The 22,831-nt window shown below is 45.2% G+C and overlaps 1 protein-coding gene across 9 annotated transcripts in view; it reads right to left on the bottom strand.

Moving 5' to 3' along the window:
- Positions 1-22,831, bottom strand: part of CSMD2 (CUB and Sushi multiple domains 2) — a 541,275-nt gene that overhangs the window by 134,994 nt on the left and 383,450 nt on the right. For all 9 annotated transcript variants that reach the window (XM_084873018.1, XM_084873017.1, XM_084873019.1 and 6 more), the window contains 4 exons: positions 22,088-22,257; positions 14,183-14,339; positions 12,892-13,083; positions 9,747-9,873 (listed from right to left, as the gene is read on the bottom strand). In XM_084873018.1, coding sequence (XP_084729144.1) covers positions 9,747-9,873; positions 12,892-13,083; positions 14,183-14,339; positions 22,088-22,257 — 646 coding nt within the window. The remainder of the gene's footprint in view (positions 1-9,746; positions 9,874-12,891; positions 13,084-14,182; positions 14,340-22,087; positions 22,258-22,831) is intronic.

The following is a 22,831-nucleotide window of genomic DNA, read 5'->3' as shown; positions in this document are numbered from 1 at the left end:
CAATACAATCAGGAACTACAGACTCCAATGAAACATCACCTTTCCTGGTCATCATCCTTAGCACAGTCTTTTCTTGGACATCTAGGAGGGTCAAAATTACATGTCCGTTTTAGTTTCCTGTGGCTGCTGTAACAAAGTACCGAAGATCCGGTGACTTAAAACAAGAGGACTTCATTCTTTCCCAGTTCTGGAGGCTGGATGTCTGAAATGGGTATCCCTGGCTGTGCTGAAGTCAAGCTCTTGGTAGGGCCATGCTCCCTCTGGAGTCTGTCTGCAGGCAGGATCTTTTCTTTACCTTTTCCAGCCTCTGGCATTCCTTGGCTTGTGGCTGCACCATTTCACTTCCTGTTTCTGTCTTCACAGCATGGTCTACTCTGTGTGTATAAAATCTCCCTCTGCTTCCTCTTATAAGGGCATTGCATTTAGGACCCACTCAGATCATCTAGCAAAATCCTTAGTTTAATCACATTTTGCAAAGATCCCTTTTCTAAATAAGGAAACATGTATAGGCTCTAGGCATTAGGACCTGATATTGTTGGGGCCGTCTGCAAGGTCTCTGCCAGCTCTTCAAGGGGCTCGAATGGTGATTTTCTGTGGCTTTGGTGCATGTTGTATCCTAGCCAAATCAGCAATGGTTGAGTCTCATAATACCACTGGCTTTGGCTTTTGATATCACAGAGAAGACATCCTAGGAGTTGGATTAGTTATGTTTCTTGTTTTTCATAAATGACTGTTTTATTTCATAAGACCTGATTGTATGCTTATCTGTATGAGTATTTTGCCAGATGCTTTTAGGGATTTTGTTTTGTTTTGTTAATCCTCACAAAAGGACAATTTCCTCCCATTAATAAAAAAATATATGTTTTTATTTATTTCAGAGATAGAGAAATTGAAACATCAATGATGAGAGAGAGTCATCAATTGGCTGCCTCTTGCACAATCCCTATTGGGAATTGAGCCCGTAATCTGGGAATCAAACTGTGACCTCTGGGGTCATAGATCGACGCTCAACCACTGATCCACACTGGCTGGACTCCTTTGATTTTTTAGAGAAAGTGGATGGGAGGAAAAGAGGTAGAGAGAAAAACATCAATGTGAGACACATCAATGGAGCCTCCCATAAGTGCTCCAACCAGGGCTGGGGATTGAACCTGCAGCCCAGGTACATGCCCTTGGACAGGAATTAAACCTGTAACCCAGGGGTCTTCAAACTACGGCCCGCGGGCCACATGCGGCCCGCAGAGGAGTCTGATCCGGCCCGCCAGGTTTTTTGGGCAGTGAGCGCAGCCGAGGTGTTACAGTAGGAATTAGTGGTTCATATAGTCCGGCCCTCCAGCTCTCTGAGGGACCGTGATCTGGCCCCAACTTTAAAAAGTTTGAGGACTCCTGCAACCCTTTGGTGTGCAGGCCGATGCTCTGACCTGCCAGGGCTTTTACAAATTTTATTTTTTATTTTTTTATTGTTGGTACACTTCTTTTTCATTTTGTCTAGATCTCAGGGAGTCTTTTCAATTCACCAAGGAAGTTTCAGAACTGGTAACTCCATCCTTCTGGCCCCCCCACATCCCCTTCTCAGGGTGTTAGCTGACATTTTATATTTTATTATATATCTTCTGCTCTATTTGCTCATTGTCCCCCTTCATTTATCTGCCTGGACTGGCACTCTGTCTTCCACCATTGGCAACTTTTCTTACATTACTTTCATACCTTCATAATTCTTTCTGCAGTCTCAGAGAGATTCTCCAGCGAGTTTCCTACTTCAATGCTCATGTTTCTTACGAGGCAAATACGGCTACTGTGGATTTTAACTGTTATCATGTATTTAGTTTCTTTGCTTCGTTCACTTGTCTCCATCACTGTCTTTCGATCTCAGAAGCTCCCTCAACCACTTTCTCATTTATCTTCTGCTACTTGTCAACCCTATTTCTTATGTTTAAATGAGATTATCTACTCATTTAAATTTCCTTCTGTCTACTATTATAAAATATTTTCAGAAAATATGTTTCTATCTCTTTAGGGAAATGGTTCTCTCCCTCCCCCCTCCCCCACTCTTGAGAATGCTATGTTTTAGTGCCACCACAAGTTGATTTTGTCTTGCTTGCTTGTTCAATACCTTTTGGAAGGGAGGGATCTATGCTGGTCCAGTGTGGCCCACCAACATCCTGCATTTCTTTGGTGGAACTGCTTATTTCCCCCTGAGAGATGTGAGAATCCATTCCTGGGACTATAAACTGGCGGTCGAGCTCATGTGTGGCCAATGCAAACCTCCAGTGTAGCTCAGCTGGATTATTCTTCTGGGATAATTTGAAGTACTCCATGCTTCTTTTTCTAGAGGCCATCCTTGAAAAACTAAATTGCCAGAGAGCGCCAGCACTCTTACAGCGACATTCATACCCACCAGGTGACCCACAGCCTCTCCTTCAAACACCTTTTGTGCTCTTTTTGACTGTTCCCCGATTTGTTGAAACCTTAACTCTGACAAAGGCTTAGCTGCTCCGTCCCCTCAGGAGGCCAGCTCTCACAGTGCAAATACACGGACCCTCTCTGTTGAAGATTTAACTTCCTGCCACTGCTCACAGAGAAACCTTCTGGAAGCTGCTCAACCTGTGGCCACCATTCCTGGCAAGAGATGTAAACAGAAGCTCCACTTCTGGTGCCTTCTGCCTCCTCTGGGCCAGCTGCCCGCTCGCTGGTTAGAGGGAAGCAGGCCTGAGCGCGGTGGGGACCGGCGCCCTGTGGCGGGTGCTAAGCTGCAGGCACAGCCAGATGTTGTGTCTAGTCCAGCACCCTCCCAGGAATACAAGCTCCACCGGGCAGGGGTTCTGGTTAATCAACACTCTGCCCCACCATTTTGGTAATCCCTCTGCTTTGAGACGGACAGCCAAGAACTGGGTTTCCAGGTTGCCTTCTGCATTAATCCCTATGATTAAAAATCAACCAGCGAGGACTATTAGCTAACATGGGCTTTATGACCACATGGGTGTTAGAAGCAGAAACCAGAGCTCCCAGGAGCAGTAAGTTCTCCGCCTTGCACGGGCCCCAGGGTCTTTAGGGAAAGCTCGCTAAAGGACTGTCCCTTCCCCCTTTCCTGCCTCCCCCTCCATGGAGGCAGACCACAGAGCTTTCAGCCCCAGCACGATCTGTACTCAGTTCTTCTGAGTGTTACCAGGCCCCTCAAACAGTTACACGAGACTCCTCTCTGGCTTCACAACCAGTTCGCTCTGTGTCGCTGCCCTCGATCTTCCTGAAGCGACAACGCTGAGTCTCGCCAGGCAATGACCTTTCCCTGAGCAGCCGTGCATGCTGGCTGGCCTTTCCTCCACGTTTGGAAGGCCCCCCTGCACCTGCGTGGGGAACTGCCGCTGCCATTTAGATGCAGCGAGGCCAGTACTTCGTCTCGGGGATACCCTGTCCCCAGCTGCCGCCTGGAACTATGGACTATCCCTGCAAATGCTTTCCTACTGTGTTCTAAACCTATGTACGCTATAGTATGTACCTCTTTATGTTAGAACCCATAGCACGCACTTATCTGCATTCCATTCCCAAATCTCTCATCTGTCTGTCTTTCCTATTGAAACTCCAAAAGCAGAACCAAATAGATTTCCTGCTTTCCCTCAGCCAGGCCTGGTGAGTTCCGACTAATGAGATGGGTGATGATGTCTCCGAGGATGGTGGTCTTCTTGAATAAAGACGCACACTCTCACGGGGAGAAGGCTCTGTTTGAAACTGGGATACAGACACGATGCCTGGAGCTGCAGCAGCTGCTGGGTGACAATGAGGACGAAAGCCCAGGGAGGGCGGAGCCAGAGGGCAGGATCCACATCCTGGGCGCAAGCCTGGATGGGACCTGCAGAGGCTGGTTCGGGGAAGCTTGGACCTCCATCTGTCCACGCCGCTCTGGTCGGTCATCCTATTTCCATTCCTAACCCTAGAGCATCTGCCTGTAAGACCGAGGTCTTCAAGGGGAAAGGCTGCTTCGTATTCATATTTATATGCTCGGTGCCTGGCAGAATGCCTGCCACCGAGTAAATGCTCCAGGATTTTTAATTGAACGGAATGTCATTACTGTCTTCTCAACATTCCAGTGGGTCCTTGTTACAGTGAGAAATCCATTCAGGGATCCTTTTCTTACTCATGAAACCTTATACCCTCCCCCTCCTCCTCCCCCCAGCCCCACGCAGGCTCCAGCCACATCAAGGGAGGCCTGTCTCGTGGTCAGACCCTATGTCCCCTGTGTTCATGCCTTCACTCTCCTTCCTGTCAATTAGAATGTTCGCCTCTGCACCTCCAGGCAGAACATCTCTCTCTCTGCTCTGTTACTGAACTTGACTTGCTTACAGCATCTACCTTGTCTTGGAGCACCTGTTTGACTATTTCTCCCCCAGCATGTGAGCCCCTGGAAGACAAGAGCCAGCTACGGGCTGGTCTGTGTGTTTCCCACGGCACAGCACACCCAGCGGGGCGCGGGGCACGTGCTCATGAACACAAGGTGCTCGTGTTCTGTTGGCTGGCACCAAACCAGGGTCGGAATGGCAGACTGGGAAGAGGAAAAACTGGGGCTAGACAGACGGGATGGAAACCCATTTTACTGGCTAATGGTGAGACAGTCATCCTCTCTGGGCCTCAGTGAGCTCATTTACAAAATGGGCACAATAATAACGGATCCAGAACCTAGCAGGCTGCAGGGGTTTGATAAATGTTGGGGAGACGGCAGGACAGACAGCAAAAGGCATTGTTTCGTTCTCTTCGGCAATTTTTTTTTCTTTTTAAAAAAGTATATTTTATTGATATTTTACAGAGAGGAAGGGAGAGATATAGAGAGCTAGAAACGTCCATGAGAGAGAAATATCGACCAGCTGCCTCTTGCACACCCCACTCCAGGGATGTGCCCGCAACCAATGTACATGCCCTTGACCAGAATCAAACCGGGACCTTTCTGTCGGCAGACTGACGCTCTACCACTGAGCCAAACCGGCTTCGGCTCTTCGGCAATTTTCATCTGGGCTGGTCCACCAATTAGAAAAAGGAAAAAGTCCAACCCAACAGTGGAAATTGAGAAGAGGTCCCGCCGCATGGGATAAAACATCCATGTTTTACATACTGACCACCGAAGAAAGCGAGGTGGCGGTGTAGCTCATGGGGCTGCTCTCCTGCTGCCAGCTGCCAAGCCTGGACGGAGCTCATCAGCAGCCTGGCCCACTCCCGGCTGTCAGACACAACGCTGCAGGTGTTCCTGTGCCAGGCGGGCCTGACTGCACGGCCAGGAAGGGCCAACCTGACCACTGTCCCTCCTGGCACTCCTGAGGGGGACTATCCCTGCCCAGCCTTCTGATCCCAGATTGCCCTCAGATCCCTCTGGCCACTCCCAACATGTGATTGGGCTGGGTCAGAGTGGGGGGAGGCATCTGCAAGCTTTCTCTTGTCTGTGCCCCTGGGAACAGTCTCAGGGCCTGGCCTGTGGGCTGTCTCCCATGCCCTCCCATCTGGCACACCCAAAGGGGTGACTGCTTGACACCTGCTCCCACCAATAGCCTGGCACCCACCGCCTGTGACTGAGGGGTAACCTACAGCCTGCTGCGCTCAGAGGGTGTTTAACCACCACAACCACCTGCCTGGCTCCTGGAGGGCCTGCTCATCACTTGGGAATCACATGCCACGCGCTGCTCTAAGTGGTTATGTTAGCTAACTGAATCCTCTGGGCAAACTGAGCTGGCAGGCAGTATTTTAAATCCCCATTTCGCAGATGAGAGAACTGAGGCTTAGACTGCTGCCTGAAGAGCTTCCTATCCAGCTAGTGGCAAGGCAGGTGGTCTGGTGCCACAGCCCAGGTCTCAGCTGCAAATTGATGCTGAATAAATGACAAAACTCCGAGGATGTAAAGAGAATCAGCTCCTCGAAGGAATCCAGCTGAATAGTCAGACCACATGGTCCAGCCATACAATGTAGTTAATGTGGAGAATAGCAGGAGACGGTGTAAAACTAAACGTAAGTAGTATTCTCAGAGAGAGGCAAGATGATAGCACGTGGATAAAAACAAAAACAGGCTGCAAAGAGCAACCGGTAAACAAAGAATACAGCTTCTTGGAAACAGACACAAAAGTAAAAACAAGATTTCCAAAAGAAAGAGGGAGAAATACCAGGATAAATATTGCTGAAAACAGAATTAATGAAAAGACAAGATCACTGGCAGGATGAAAACAGGATCTAGAACTTTCAAATCACTAGAGGGAAGACCAAGCCCATAAAATCAAGTCTGCTGACGATAGGAAGAGCTGAAAATAAAGGAAAACAAAGAAAAAGCATACTATGTTTGTTTGAAAGAAAGCATAATACATTTGATGTAAAAGAAATACATAAAACCCTGTATTCTTTTCACGTCGGGCATTCATAGAATGTAAGACAAAAATTCGAAAAGCAGAAAGGGCACAATGCAGTAAAAATAAAAATAAGAACAAAAGATCATACAAAATATATAGAACCATTTAGTAACTTCTAAAACATTCTTAAGTGCTCAGGGTAAAAGAAAATCTAAACTGAAATGATAGACTGTTTAGAAATGAACCGAGTTGAACACTCTATATGGAAAACATAAACTCCCCCAAGGAACCCGAAGCAGCAAAGACGATTTAATATCATTTTGTCCACCAAACTGGTGCAGGCCGCCGGGACTGGCCACGCAGAGGTGCCCAGTGGAAAAGCGGGCTTCCGGTGGAGAGGAAACCGTTGCCCCTGGCTAGAGGGAAATTTGAGATCACATATCTCGTGTTTGTCTTTCAAGAATATATCCTAAGAAAACAACTGAGCGACTGTTCAAAGATTCATGTGTGAGGATGTTTACTGGAATGAAAACCTGAAAATATTCACTTTATCAACAGAGAGCCATTAAATAAATGATGGTTGTGCGAACATTAGCATTCCCTGCAGCCGTCAAACAGGAAGAGGCTGATCTATATATATTGACACAATAAGAGGGTGATACATGACTAAACAGTGAGACAAAAAGCAGGTGAGCGAGCCGCGCATGGAGATGACCTTGCTTTGGGAAGCACGTCTGCTGCCCTTGCTTCATGTCGTATTGGCATACTAAGCAGAGCGGTTGTCGATAGTGTGCGGAGGAGAGCCCAGTGAGATTATGGGCACTTCTGATTTCTACTTGATAAACATCTTTCTGTCTTGCATTTTGAATTCTATAAAAGAGTACCGATTCTTATAAAATGTCTATAAAGATATTCACATTTAAGAAATAGTAATGGAAGCTTACTCTGAATAAAAACTTGAATACAAAAGGGATTAAATGGGTTTGTCTTAATTTGATCTAATTATGAATCACCTTACATTTCCTGCTGGTTATCCAAGTGAGGGTGTATGGGATGGCGAGGGAGAGAGACAGAGAAAGAGGGGAAGAGGAGAGAGGGAGAAAAGGAGGGAGAGAGGGAGAGAAGGAGGGAGAGAGGGAGAGGAACAGAGAAGACACCCTGAGTACGAAGTGCCCATAGTTGCCCCACACACTGGGAGGGCACGCTGGGGCGGGGGCTGAATGAGAAGGGGAAGCTGTCAATCATCTCCACCTCTGGGCAACTCTCAGGGCATCTGGGAAGCCCATCTCTGCTCTCTTGGCACTGGCTTCAAGAAGCCATCCATGTGGCAGACTGACCCGTCCTCACCTTCTCCTTGCTATTCCCACCTGGGGTCCTCATACACAGTAACATGCCCCGTGACTTCACAGCTATGTCACACGGGAGAGGACACTGCCTGCATTTGTCTGGGTTCTCCCTCCCTGACAGCTAGGAAGGGCGCCCCTGGTCTCCCAGCCCTCCCCACGCCCACTGTTCCTGTAAGTGATCATGGTCCCCATCCTGCCTGAACTCCTGTCACTACGTCCGTACTGTGGCTGTCAGCCACTTCTGTCTGCTCTGCTCTCCCTCAGCCCTGTCCTAAACCTTAATAAGTCCTGGGCAGGCTAACGTTGCTGTCCGGAGGAGCGCATCCCTCTCCTAAGAAGATGCTGCCAAGTACATAGGAATAGAGTGTCATGGTCCACAATGCATTTTTGAGCGATACAGGAGAGAGAGAGAGAGAGAGAGAGAGAGAGAGGGAGGGAGGGAGGGAGGGAGGGAGGGAGGGAGGGAGGGAGGGAGGGAGGGAGGGAGGGAGGGAGGGGGGAGACGGATGAAAAGGGAAAAGCAAGCAAGCAAATATAGCAAAATACTCGCAATGGTGGCCAGTCTGCAGGTTCTGGGTGTGCTGTTCTTTCTACTTGTCTGTAAGGTTTACAGCGTGCTACACCACAAGACATGGGGACAAAGAAGAAAGCTCCATTTCCATGTGTGTGAGGAGAGGGAGACCAGCTGGGTGACCACTTACATGTCCTCTGCATTTGTTCCTTCTTCCCCATCCCCACTGTGACCATCGAGGTTCAGGCGTCCTCAGCCACCCACATTCTGGAGGCAGTTTCCTCACTCAGCTCCCGGACCCGGTGGATCCCATGCTCTCCCACAGGCTGCCGACAGGTCCAGGCCCAGCGTCGCAGCCCCGAGCAGCAGCCTCCCCAGCATCATCTCCCACTGCTGCCCGCCTTCCGCCAGATCGCAGGCGGTGCTCCTGCCATGTGGACCATTTCCAGCTCAAGCCTGAGCACCTGGGTCAATTCCTCTGCCCAGAGGCCCTTCCCCTCCTACCAATCCTTCTCCTTGGCCACCTGGCAACCCCTCTTCGTCCCCCAGGAGGAAATCTCTGGTCTCCTGTCCTGCCTTTCACAGCCCTCCTCCTTATGCCCTTTCCTCACTCTGTGCACACCCTTCTCCTCTCTGTCAACAGTGACAGGGTCTCATGCATCTGCACAATGCCGGCACCTCGCACAGGCGCTGCCAGGTATCAATCAGAGAGTTGTTACCTGAATGAACGAAGTGAGTGCATGAATGAGCAATGCTCTAAGGAGGAAAAGGGGAACCTCCTCCTGATTTGCATACCTGAACATAAAGTAAACAAGTCATTATGCTCTGGATTCATTCACCACTCATTTCATATTTACTGAGAGACTATTATGGATGGATTAGTCATATAACTACCTTTACACCTGAGCCAATCTTCCTTCCTCCCTTCCTTTTTCTTTTTTCCGTCTTTCCTTGCTGGACGTTGTAATTCTTCTCTCCACAACCCTAACCCATAAGAATGTTGTCCTCATTTTACAGTTGAGGAAACTCAGACTGAGAAGAGAAGTAGTCTGGCTCATACAGCTTAAGCTGACCCTTACTGCTGCCAGAGAAATGACCACAGAGCCACTGTTAAATATTTACTATGTTCCAAGTACTGTGCTGAGCACAATGCATGCTGCGTCTCTTTTAAGTGCTTTATCCTGAGAAGCTGGTAACCACAATCCAGAGGAGACAGTAAGATACAGAGGATAACCCACAATCCAGAGGAGACAGTAAGACACAGAGGATAAAAGACTCAGTTAGCCAAGGTCCTGGGAATCAAACTGAGGTTCACATGACATCAAGCCCATGCCCCCAGTCACTCTGCTGTCACTTGCCATCTAGACCACAGAGTTGTGTGAACTTGGGTGGCAGCCCTGTGAGGCCTTTCCAGGTTCTCCGTGGGCCCAGCCCAATTTTGGGGTCCTACGACCCCTGCTGATCACAGGGCAACCAGGTGAGGTGGGTGGGACCGGCTACCAGCTGAGTGGCTGGTGATGATTCCCTTGAATGGTCACTGGGCAATGGTCACTTGGCCAGCCAGACACTTACCCAATGGTGCAGCCAGCATCAGCCTCGATGGTCCAGATGCAGTTGAGATTGTGTTCGTAGGGAGCTGGATACCCGGGTGACAGCACCTGCCCCGACACCTCTCCTTTCACTGTCCCTCCACACTCAGCTGAAAGAAATTTCCAAAGAATGAGCTTCATGGGGTTGCCGTGCTGCCAGCGACCACTCGGTGCTTCCTCTCGTCTATGTCCCTGAGTCCCACTCATTCATTCTAGGGGACCGAGCTCCACATGCAGAACGCCCCTGGGTGGGACTTGCATTCAGAATCTATAAAGAACTCCTACAACTCAACAGTGAAAAGACAAACAACCCAATTTAAAAATGGAGAAAAAAATGGGCAAAGGATTTGAATAGACATTTCTTCAAAGAGGCACACAAAGAGGTATTTATCCTCAGCAATCGCTAGGGAAATGTAAATTAAAATCACAATGAGATGCCACTTCCCAGCTTCAAGTGTGGCTAAAATAAAAAAGACAGACACTAACAAGTGTGGGTGAGGATGGGAGAAACTGGAACCCTCATCCACTGCTGGTGAGAATCTAAAATGGTGCAGCCCCTTTGGAAAGCAGTTTCATAGTTCCTCAGAATGCTAAACATAGTTATTATATAACCTCAGCCATTCTGTGCTTAGGTATATATACCCAAGAGAAATGAAAACGTACTTTCACACAAAAACTTGTACCCAAATGATCACAGCTGCATTACTCATAATACTGTAACCCAAAACTGCAAACAACCAACATGTACATCAACTGGTCAATGGATAAAAAAATGGTGCATGAACAGGTTTTATCACAGCACATGCAACATGCTATTATCATGTATACCTCCTCCACACTATAAGCTCCTTGGCAGCAGAAACCTTGTCTTAACCATTTTTTCACATTGAGTGTCTAGTACAGTGTTTGGCACATGAGAGATGTTTTAATAAACGCTTATCAAATGAATAGATGGGTGGATGATCCAATGAATGAAAAAAAAAGTATTGCTTCCCAGGAAAACTACTATAAAGGTCTGAATCAGGGGTGCATGAAAATGAAGGGTTGGAGATTTATTGCAAAGCTTTCAGGAATGGTTGATAGACAAGATCCTGGAAGAAACAGAAGACGGGATCAACATCACAAACAGAAGACTGGTCTTCGCCTGTTGTTATAATGGGCCCATTAAGCATTCTGGGGCACTATGGCTCGGCACAGGACCACTAAGCCAGGGCTGGGGGAGGGGCTCTCTGCCAGTGCTCCTGAGACCAGACTCTCTGCTCCAGCCTCACTTCGAGCCCTCGCTCTGTGGTGCTATTGGGATGGATGATGTCAACTTGGCTGACTGACGCGGGATGGAATGGGCCCATAGCAGTGAGCAGGGTGAGGAGAGGAAGACTGTCAGCCCCACAAACAGAAGAGGAAGCTAGAAAGGCGACAGCAAATGACCATATTCCAGATGGAGAAGCCCCCCTGGTTTTGGAGAAAGCGAGTGTTTGGAGGAGCAGCCCTGGGAGCACTTGCGAAGGACACGTTCTCGGAGGACTGGCGTGTGTGCAGCGGGGGCCAAGTGGCCAGCCTGCAGCAGAGTCACTGTCAAGACCACTGGACTCTACTCTTCCTGGTCCTGCTCCTTCTTCCTGTCCCAGAACCCTGGCTGCCCCGGTTGGCTGTGGCACACACTCAGCAATGAAACTCACACCTGGATGTGTAAGTCACAGTAGTCACTGCTGGGAGACCTCGATAAAGTCTACGATGACGTGACATGTGTAAAAATATACACCCATAATCCCTAATACACAGCCTCACTCCCCTGAGTGGGGTCCGAGGGAGTCCCAAGGGGGAAGGCCTCTGAGTTTCAAAGCATAAATATTCTTACTAGCACTGCTCGAGCATTTCCTTAAAGTTCAGTCCAACTGGCAAAAAAAACCTGACAGTGAATCCTTTCGGCAAGCAAGTAATTGGCCTATAATGTAAATCATCGTCTCTCCTTCACACTCTGCTCGCTCTGGCTTGCCTGTGGCATTCTACCCGTGTCTGCTTAAGCATGTGTCTCCCTTGCTGGCTGGGACCTGTATGAAGGATGGGGATGAAAACAGGGATTCCTGGGGCCTAGCACAGGGCCTGGCATGGGTGTGAAGGAAGGGGATGAAAACAGGGATGCAGGAAGAGAGGATGGGGCATGACTGCAGACTGAGTCAACCTCAAACACAGAGAGAAGAAGACTCTAGAGGCTGTGTAGAGGCCACTGCCCTGGCTTATATGCTTAAACTCCTTGACTTTGGACACTGCTGCCTAACAGTTTTGAAGATCCTGTTATAATGTATTTGTCTAAGGGAAAGCACTATTGGCTGTTAACACTGTCCACCACACCAGGGCACGTGCCCAAGCTGGAAGGGCCACACCCCCACTCCACTCCGCCTGCTGGTGAGTTCTTACCCACCTTTCAAAGTCTCAACTGAAATATCACCTCCTATGCAAACCCTTCTCATAGCCCCCAACACTCGGCACGGAACTCTTCTTACCGTGCTTATCTTGTATTATTAATGATCTGCTCATGTGCCCGTTCTCCCTGCTAGAGTGTGGGCTCCCCAAGGGTAGGGAAAAATGCTTTTTCTTTCTTTTTATATTTCTCTGCCTCAACACATGCTGGCACCAATCCTGTCACGTGGCCCTTACATGTTCTTCCAGGGCGTGTTCTGTTCCTATGAGATTAGCCAGTGCAGACACGCTGAGGTGGTGGGACAAGGGGGTGGGGATGGAGAGAGGGCAGACCTGCTGTTTGGGGTAGGGAGCAGGACACACCAGGGAGGGTAACATTGCAGGGAGCTGGGTGAAAGGTGAAAGGTGAAATGGTTTTTCCAATTTCTCACTCTGCCTTGGGTCAGGCTCCTCCAGTCTGTGGCACATGGGAAAGGCTTCCAAGAGCCTCTGCTGACACCCTGGAAGCACCCAGGTGCAGGGAGACGCTAGTTCATTGTTCCATTCCTTCTTAAGATAGTTTATGCCCTGGACCCAGGCTCCGGCACGTTCTTTCTTATCCACTCTCCTCCCTCTCCTCTGTCACCAGCATTACAAATCTGGGGGCCTGACTCGGCTCTGGTCCCACTTGCTAAATGTATGACAATGGCAGGCAAGGGGCCTCCTACCGACACAAGTGGGCAGAGGTCGGTCCCAGGTCCTGCGCTCCCCGCTCAGACACAGCAGCTCCTCATTGCCCCGCAGGCTGTACCCAGGGTCACAGCCGAAGGACACAGAACTCCCAGCAAACTGGCCTCCGTCATGAACCTTGTAGCCAAACTGGGGGGTTCCCGGGTCCTCACATTTGATGAGTTCAAAGCCTGGCGAAGAGAGAAAAGAAAGGGTGAGCAAGACCAGCCGTGGCGGAAACCACAGTTCTCCGGAGCCCGTTTCTCGAGGGAGCCAGCAACACGCATCTCTAGTTCTGAGGGCCTCGCTGCTCGGGCGTCACATTGCTGTGCTCGGGTGAGGGTGCATTACGGAGTATTCATTCCCCCGATGCTGGCCGCAAATGATTTCAGTTATTTCTCCAGGCATGGCTTTCAGGCACAGTTTTTGCCTTTTCTGTTTCTTCTGTTTGACCCCAAAGCATTTTGCTAAGTGGGAGCTAAGCTGTTCTTTCAGTTTTGCTCACCAAGACATTCTGCTGGGAAAGTTGCTTTAAATGTATGTTTCAAGCCTCCTTCATGCCTGCTTAAATGCACTCTATTGCCAAGGCTGGAGAAGAAAACCTCTACAGAGCTTCTGGGATACGGTGCCTCACGTGCTCTCTTGCTTGTTATTAACGGGAGTCTCACAGGAAGGTCTAACTAGGTATAGTTTACAGCTGAGAATACTGACTGAGGAAGGTTAAATACATTGCTACGAAGTCATACCATCTCAGGTGATGGGAATGGAACACAATGACTCTGCTGAATCCCTTTTCCACTGATCCACCCTCCGGGACGCACAAGCCCAGTCAGATGGCCTTCAGCCCGGGGACAGGGATCCTGAGTAGCCTCACTGGCTGTGTTTTCTCTAGCAGACTTATTGGGAAATAATTCACATACTAAACACCAACTCTCCAGCGGTTCTCAACCTGTGGGTTAAAACCCACAGGTTGAGAATCGCTAGCACGGTCGCCTAAGACCATTGGAAAACACAGATATTTACATTACGATTCCTAACAGTAACAAAATTACAGTTATGAAGTAGCAATGAAAATAATTTTATGGTTGGGGGTCACCACAACATGAGGAACTGTATTAAAGGGTCGAGGCATTAGAAAGGTTGAGAACCACTGCCTTAGAGGAAACAAGCAACTACCCTAAGCATGCTCCAGTTAGAGTAAACTAGTTGTGATGGATGATGATCCAGTGTCCAACCTCCCAACCAGGGACAGCCTGGCTTCTCGTCCACTCAGAAGCAAGCAAGACTTACTGGAAAACTGCAGCTCGAAGCCCTTGCTGGTGTTCTCAGTGTCGGTGATGAAGTCAAGCCACAGGCTGCTGGATGTACTATTCAAAGTCACCCCCATCATCTCTGAGTGGCTGAACACCCCCAGCAAACGGGCAGAGTTGTTGTTGCCATCATAGACCTGGACACAGGGGAGACCCCAACCAATGTCATGACCTTATTTCGAACAACAGGTTCTCACCCACAGGCCCCGGGTCTCAGAGTTCAACATCGATAACAACTGTTGGGGGGGTCAGTGAGTCACCAGATGCAAGGAAGATGGCGAGTAGAGCTAGCAACTGAGCTTGGCTCCATTGGTGTTATCATAATGATACTTAATAAGAACGAAATTAACCCCAACCCATATCAGTGTGAGCCCAGTCTCTAGGAACTGCCTGCTGCTGTGACCTTTCCAGTGAAAATCTGCTCTTGTTCCCCTACCCCCATAGGGCACCAGCTTAATCTTCAGCAGCCTAGGGAGGCCAGTCTGGGGCTGGCTGCCTGCCCAAGCCATCTGTTTCTGTAGACAGGCACTCTGAAAGCATTAGACATCTCTGCATTGCTAGACACTCGGGTCTGTCCTTTCAGGAGGCGAGACAGCTGTCCTCCTGCCTGACCCCACCTGGCTACGGCAGTGGCCTCAGTCTCGACCACTTTTCTGGACATGGCCGCTGGGATCCAGGCAGGATGGAGTTAAGATGACCAGCATATCATGGTGCCTTCCCTTCCTCAAGCTCAGTCCCTGCTCCTTCTCTCCTAAAAGAAGGACTCCAGCGAGGGCCTGCTGGGCTTGCCAGGGGTGGGATCGTTCTGGCATCTGGCTTCCCTGTCCCATCTGTCCCCTGAACTTCTGAGCACCAGCCAAGTCAACAATCACCAGAATAATGAACTGGCCTCCCTGGTCTCAAGGTTGCTGATCCTTTCCAGATAATTGTACAAATAATAACAGAAGTTGTGATTGAGTGAAGGACCCCCTGCTGCTTTGGTAAATATCAAAGATGGGATCTATGGGTGGGCGATGAATATTTGTGCATGGCACACAATGTGGTGCCAGCTGCCAGCAAATTGCGACAATATTTCCATTCTACGATTTATGAGGCAAAACCTTCTAAAGGAAGCCATCCTTCAAGCTAACAGTGCTGTATGTTACAGAGATTTGTTTAGGCCCCTGGGGGCTTCAAGTCTGTTTCCAGATCCTATGTGCAATGGCTTCATGTCACTCAGAGATGGAGACAATTCCGACATTCCAGCAGACACACAGATGGCCCCAGTTCAAAGGGGTTAGCCTACTGCTGTGGCCGAACTGTTCTAACATTTATTTTACCCATTAAAGCATATATTGGAAGGAACTGATCAAGGCATTCATCGTCCATACTTGCTAATATCATAGTAAGGGAGAAAACCCGACATCATGCACTTCTTGATGGAAGACATACTATGACCTATGGAGTCATTTTGCTGGAGAAAAAAAAAAAGTCAAACCAGAATCAGATCAAACTATTGGTTTGATACCGTGTTTCCCCGAAAATAAGACATCCTCCAAAAATAAGACCTAGAGCATGGAAAGATAAGACATCCCCTGAAAATAAGACCTAGTGCAACTTTGGGAGAAAAAATTAATATAAGACACTGTCTCATTTTCGGGAAAACAGGGTAGCGAGAACAGAGGACACCTGGGATGACATTCTGGGGATGTGATCAGCCAATCCAGAACGTGAATGATTCCACTGGACAAATGACCTAACTTCCTCAACAAGTGAATTATGACTGGGGGTTAAAGAGATGAAGGTAGAAACCTACAGATTAAAAAACAAAGCATGAGGCAACTAATCTGATGTGTGGATTTTATCTAGATCCTGATGCAAATAAATTGCAAATTTAGAAAATATGATGACATTTATGAGATAATTGGAAACTTGAATGCTCATTGGATATATGATGGTATTAAGAAATTGTTGTTAATTAATGAAAGTGTAATGGGAACAGGATTTTTCCCTTAATTTCAGAGCATAATTCATCCTAATTCACTGAGAACAAAGTGTTCTTATTAAGTATCATCATGATAAAATATTCATTGTAGAAAACTTACTAAACAGAAAAGCCCAACGAAAATAAAAGCAACTTTCAGCACTCATAACATTTTGTTCTGTCTTTCTAGGCTTTGTTCTATGCATACCTTCCCTTATGCATATTTATTTTTATAAATACAACATCTAACTATAGATGCTATATGGTAACTGCTCTTTCATTTGATATATGCACATATTTTTTCAAAGCATTAAATATTTTCCCAACAGCACTTAAATAGCTCTAGGAATTTCCATCATAAAACTAGCCCAACCCCCAATATAATTATTCATACATTGTTGTCCAGAATGTGTGCCCTGGCATGTAAAAGGCACTCAATAAATATATGATGAATAAATAAACCAATGCTTTCTTCTAGTACTTTGGTCCTTAAATCCACCTAGATTTATTTTGGAATATGATCTATAATAATAAAAGCACAATATGCTAATTAGACCGGACAAACTTCCGGATGAAGCTGGGGCTACAAGGGAAGCCCAGGTCTCTGGTGCCAGAGGGAAGCCAGTGCCAGCAGCCAGGGGAAGGAAGGCCTACTCTTGCACGAATTTCGTGCATTGGACCTCTAGTATAAGAATAAGATTCCACGTTTTCCTTTTGTTTGCTTTTTTTTGTTTTGTTCTGGTTGATTAATCATTTAACCCACATATGTCAAACACAAGGCCCGCGGGCCAAATCCAGCCCGCCAGGCCTTGCAATGTGGCTCGCACCGCGCTGTCATCACTGCACTCCGCTGTCAGTTTATGACATTGTCAGTTTATGACTGTTCAGTAAACCATTCGGCCCGCGATTTAGGCTGGATTTTAGATTTTGGCCCCTTCTCTGATTGAGTTCGACACCCCTAATTTAACCAAACCAAATATTTCACCCAATAACCATTTTAAATCGACCACTATCACATATATAGTTATATAAACTTGGTTTTATTTGTCAACTTTCTGGTCTATTGCATTCTTCTATTTGTCTATTCCTGTGCATGACCCATATTGTTTTAATTACTGTAGTTTTATAATATAAATAGTTAATAGGGCAAGTGCTCCCTCATTTGTCTTCTTTTAACTTAAAAAATATGCTCCCATATTTATTCTTCTAGATACACTCAAAAAGAATTTTCTCATATCAAAAACAAAATCTTCCCTACAAAAGAAAAAAACACAATCAACCTGTATAATTCTGATAAACATTAAATATATGAATTAATTAGAGAAAAAGTGCATTTATAGGGAACTAAATCTTCCATGTACACAGTGTCTGGCTCCCTTTAATCATGTTGTCTTTTATATCTTTCCATAAAGTTCTGTATTTATTCCTGGATATTTTTATATTTTTGATTGCTATTGGGAATAGGGTCTCTGTGTACATTTATTTCCTAACAGAATATTGCTTGTCTATAAGAAAATTGCTTTGATGGTCCAGATAATCGTTATGTACAGGTGATGGGAAAGTTCCCTTGAGAAATCTATGAGAATCTGTGTGCATCCGCTACATCTCAGCTTCTCCTCCCCCCCCCCCTTTTTTTTAGATGTTTTTATTTTTCAGCTTTCTTGAGGCCTAACTGATGAATGAAAAGTGGATGTAATTAAGATACACAACTTACTGTTTTGATATACATGTACCGTTACATCTGACAGCTCAGCAAGATGGCTTGGCTTAAAAAATAAATATGCTAAATGGATAGCTTTTTACACACAGTGACAAACAATACGAACACTGATGTCTGCTTGAACGCATGCATGCACTGGAGTTCATCTAGGACACACATCTAGAACAGAGAAGCTGGTTGCAATGAAGGCACATCTTCAACTTTGTGAGATAGTATGATTGCTTTCCAAAGAGTAATACCAGTTTTATTTCACTAATAATGTAAGACTGTTTTCACTGCTTTACATCCTCACCAATACTTAGTATTTTCTGGCATTCTAATTGTTTTCCAATTTGATGGGTGTGGAATGGTACCTTGCTTTAATGTGTATGTCCCTGGTTATCATTGAGGTTGAGCATCTTTTCATAAGTTTACCATTGATTCTACTTTCCTCTTCTGTGAACTGCCTGTTCATACCTTTTGTTCATTCATGAACAGGAAACCTCCCTGCATTTATTTTAATGTCCTTCAAAATAAGGTTTTATTTTCTCAGTAAAGATTATGCAATTGCCAAAACCGGATTGGCTCAGTGGATAGAGAGTCAGTCTGAGGACTGAAAGGTCCCAGGTTCGATTCTGGTCAAGGTCATGTACATTGGTTGCGGGCACATCCCCGATGGGGGATGTGCAGGAGGCAGCTGGTTGATGTTTCTCTCTCATCTATGTTTCTACCTTTCTATTCCTCTCCCTTCCTCTCTGTAAAAAATCAATAAAATATATTAAAAAACAAAAACAAAAAACTTCCCACAAATGCTCTTTAAAAAAAAAAGATTATGCACATTTTTGTTAGGCTTATTGTTTATACGATATAGCTTTGTTTCTATTATGAATGAGATTACACCCATCCCCCTGCCCAATTATGTTTTAATTGGTTGTAGAAATACCAGCAATTTGCTGAATTGTCTTAATTGGTTCTGATAGTTTATCAGTTGATTCTTTTATATTTTTGGAATAAGAGACATTTTATATATTCCTTTCTAAAATTTATAGCTTCTTTGTTCTTTCTATCTTCTTTTGGGGGGTGGCGGTAAATTATAGTGGCTTGGAGAGGCAGTATAATGTTGAATACAATTGGTGATAGAAGTATTGGTCTTACTGGGACCAACAGAAGTACTGCCTTTGTCATTAAGAATAATGTTTGCTGTAGGTGTTGGTAGAAACTTTTTAAAAGATTAAGAAAGTCCTGCCTATAGTTGTATGAGATATTTTTAAAAATCATGAATGATATATAATTTCATTACATGATGTTTTGGGGGGGCATTGATTGGCAGGATTGTGTATTTTTCTCTTCTGTTTATGGGATATTAGGTTGAACCACATGCTGAAATTGCCAATATTCAATTACTTTTGACCTACAGAAATGGCAATTTCATAGTGTTTGCCGAATAAATAAAGTATGAGCTTTTCTAATGACACATATCCTCACATTCCTGAAATCAATTCCACTTAGTTTTGTTTTAATATCCAGCTAGATGCAATATATTATATTTAGGATTTTTAGACCCATGATCATAGGTGAGACTGGCCTAGAAGCTTCTGTTCTTATGCTGCCCTTACTCAGTTTGAGTTTCTACGTCTGTTCTTATGCTGCCCTTAGTATTTCTACTTGTTCCTCATTTAAATAAAATGAGTTAGGAGATGGAGCTAATGTTTTTCTTTTCTGAGACAGTTTAATTATTTCAAGGATTGTTTCTTGAAGTTGTTAGTTGCAAAATGGTCTAGGCCTAGGGCCCTTGAGGGAGAATATGGGGGAATCGTAATTTATTGGTTTATTCAATTTTTTTCTTGACGTTAATACTTTTATATATAAAAGTTCCATTTCATCTAAGCTTTCAGATATGTTGGCTTATAGTTGTTCCTAAATATTTAAAAAAATATTTTCATAAACTCAACTCTAGCTATGACTATGTTCCTTTTTCCATTGTTAATAGTATATATTTATGACTTCTTCATTCCTTGATCAGTCCTGCCAAGTTTATCTATTTTACTAAAGTTCTCAAAAAAATAGTTGGTTTTGTTGATAATTGCCATTTTTATTTTTAACTTTATCTTTAAAAGTATCTTTCTTGCCCTGCCAGTGTGGCTCAGTGGTTAAGCATCAACGTATGAATCAGGAGGTCATGGTTCGATTCCTGGTTGGGGCATATGCCCAGATTACGGTTCAACGCCCAGTAGGGGGCATGCAAGAGGCAGCTGATCAATGATTCTCTTTCATCACTGATGTTTCTATCTCTCACTCTTCTTTCCTCTGTGAAGTCAATAAAAATACATTTTAAAAAAGTATCTTTCTCCTACTTTCTTTAGATTTATTCTGTTACATTATTCAAGCTATCTAAATCCTTATGCCAGAGAGTAACAGAGGTATATCAAAATCTTCCATGGTGACTGTTACTTTATTAAAATTTTTTACATTTCTGCAGTTTTTATTTAATTTATTCATGCTATATTATTTGGCACATAAAATTTTACTGTGGATTGATTGTACATTTTATTAATATAAACGCATCTTCTTTTTCATTTCCTTATGCAATGTGGAAGAGTCTCTCTAATTTATCTTATAATAAACTAATTTCATTTTTCTGTGGTTTACCCTCTTCTGTTCATTGCCTCCATTCCATTTTTTAATTGGGTGATCATGTTTTTCATCTCTATTCAATCTTTCCTCATCTCAGATTGCTCTGCTTTCATTATTGGCTATTTTTGTGTCATAAATATAATATTCTCTCAAATCTTGTTAGGAATACAAATTAGGAGCTTTTAAAGTTTCTGTTTCCCTTTGTTGTTTAGAGAGGGGCAATTAGCTCTGACTGCTCAGATGGGTCCCTTCCTCTGACCTATTGAATATTTACACATCCACACATCCAGCTGATTTTCTGTTGGCACAGTACAGAGGACGAGTAAACATGGGGGAGGGAAATAGCCAGCAGTCTGTGGGGGTGAGCAGAAGAGTTAAGCCAGAAGAGGCCATAGTAGGAGCTTTGCCTGCTGCTGGTGTTAAAGAGAGAGAGAGAAAGTGTGTGTGTGTGTGTGTGTGTGTGTGTGTGTGTGTGTGTGTGTGAGAGAGAGAGAGAGAGAGAGAGAGAGAGAGAGAGAGAGAGAGAGAGAGAGGACATTCCTGTTTTTATGTCCCTGCAGTAAGAGCTGTCATTATGTACTATTACATTTAAAGGTCTGTCCTGTCTTGCCAATGCTAGGGGCCAGAACAAAAGGAATCCAGTGGTACTGGGAGACAGCTGGAGTACATGTGTGGATGAAGTTAAAGACATATTAAAATGAGCTAAAAATGTACTGGCCTAGGATGAAAATGAAGACTGTGTGAGATTTCCCTAATAACCGACTTTAATTAAGGCAGCTCTTTGATAAATCCTCCCGTCAACTCGCTGATTATACGCATACACACATACCACACGTTACTGGAGAAACACTCTTAACACACACCCACGAATACAAGTCATATGTGTGCTCAATGTCTAAACAATTTCCCGTCCACAACCCTCTCTATTATCCAGTCCTATCATTGCTTTCTCTTACATGTATCTTAAATCTACCTTCCTTACCCCCACTTCCACACATAGGGCAGCATCATGACACACTGAAATAATCTACAAGTGAACCAAACATGTGCTCAAGTCATACATAAGTACACACACACACACACACACACACACACACACACACACAATACACTGAGACAACTATACACAGACACAGATCCCTCAAACCCAATGAATTCTTAGACACAGATTTACACACATGTGGAAACATATGTATACATGTATTTATATCCACAAACATATCTATACTAGTGCACACACACATGCACATAGCTCTTCTTTATCCAAGTTGATAGTCAGAGTTCACAATGGAAAACATTATCCATTGGCCATTCTAACTGAATGTATTATCTTGTATTCTTATTAAGTGGTCAACCCATAATCAATCATATAGTATGTATTTGAGAGCAGTTAGCTCCTAAGCTACATTCTGGGATACTCACATACCCCTCTCTTTTAGGTTCTCATTTCTCCCAGGCGACTGAAGATAGTATCTTGGGACTCAGGAGGGCAGAGGAAAAGTTTGGGTCATTCACACGGAGATAAGTAAGTGCTGACCACACTTTTGCATACTGTAACATACATGCGCTAAACATTCTATCAGCGTTACCTTGAGGACATCGCCTTCAGAGAGCTCAAATGCCCTGGCTTTAAGCTGAATCCCCTTCCCCGGCTGGGTCTGGATGGAATAGATGCATTCATGGTTGTTGTTGTAGTTCGCAGGAAAGTTGGGGGACAGCAAAGTGCCCTGAGTGCCCGTGACTGAATTCCCACACTCAGCTGGAAAGAGAATCACAACAATCACAGATTAACTCCCATCAGCTACATCAGGAAAACAGCTCACAGCGCTGGAGAACCTTACAATGTTGACAAGCTGTTTGCCTCTCTACCTGCCAAAATGCCTATTTATCTGTCCATTTGTCTGCTTATCAAGGCTTTTTTTTTTTCTTTTTCTTTTAACACCTGCCCTCCTACAATTCTGCTTGGTTTCTTTATCTCTCTCATTCTGTTTTGTCTGTCTCTCTTCTGCAGAAACAGAAACAAACCCAGCAGATACTGTTAACTTTCACAGCGTTATGAAGCAGCCATTCCCCACACCTGTTCTCATGGTATCATAGCAACAGAAATGACCGAGGAGGATGTCAGGGGAGGATGGCGGCAGCCAAGTGAGGAGACACGAAGCCTTTCTGTATCGGAGGACAGAAACTGAGAGAGGACAAGATCGAATAATAATTGCTAGCATCTCAGAGCTTCACAGGGATCATTTCAGTCATTAGTCACAACAAGCAACCCCATAAGGTAGGTATAATTATCATCTCAGTTTTAAAGATAAAGAACCTTATGCTTTGCAATT

Source organism: Pipistrellus hanaki (genome assembly GCF_964339955.1).
Source record: "Pipistrellus hanaki genome assembly, chromosome: 2".
In the NCBI taxonomy this organism is placed as follows: domain Eukaryota; kingdom Metazoa; phylum Chordata; class Mammalia; order Chiroptera; family Vespertilionidae; genus Pipistrellus; species Pipistrellus hanaki.
This window is presented reverse-complemented; position numbering and strand designations above follow the sequence as displayed.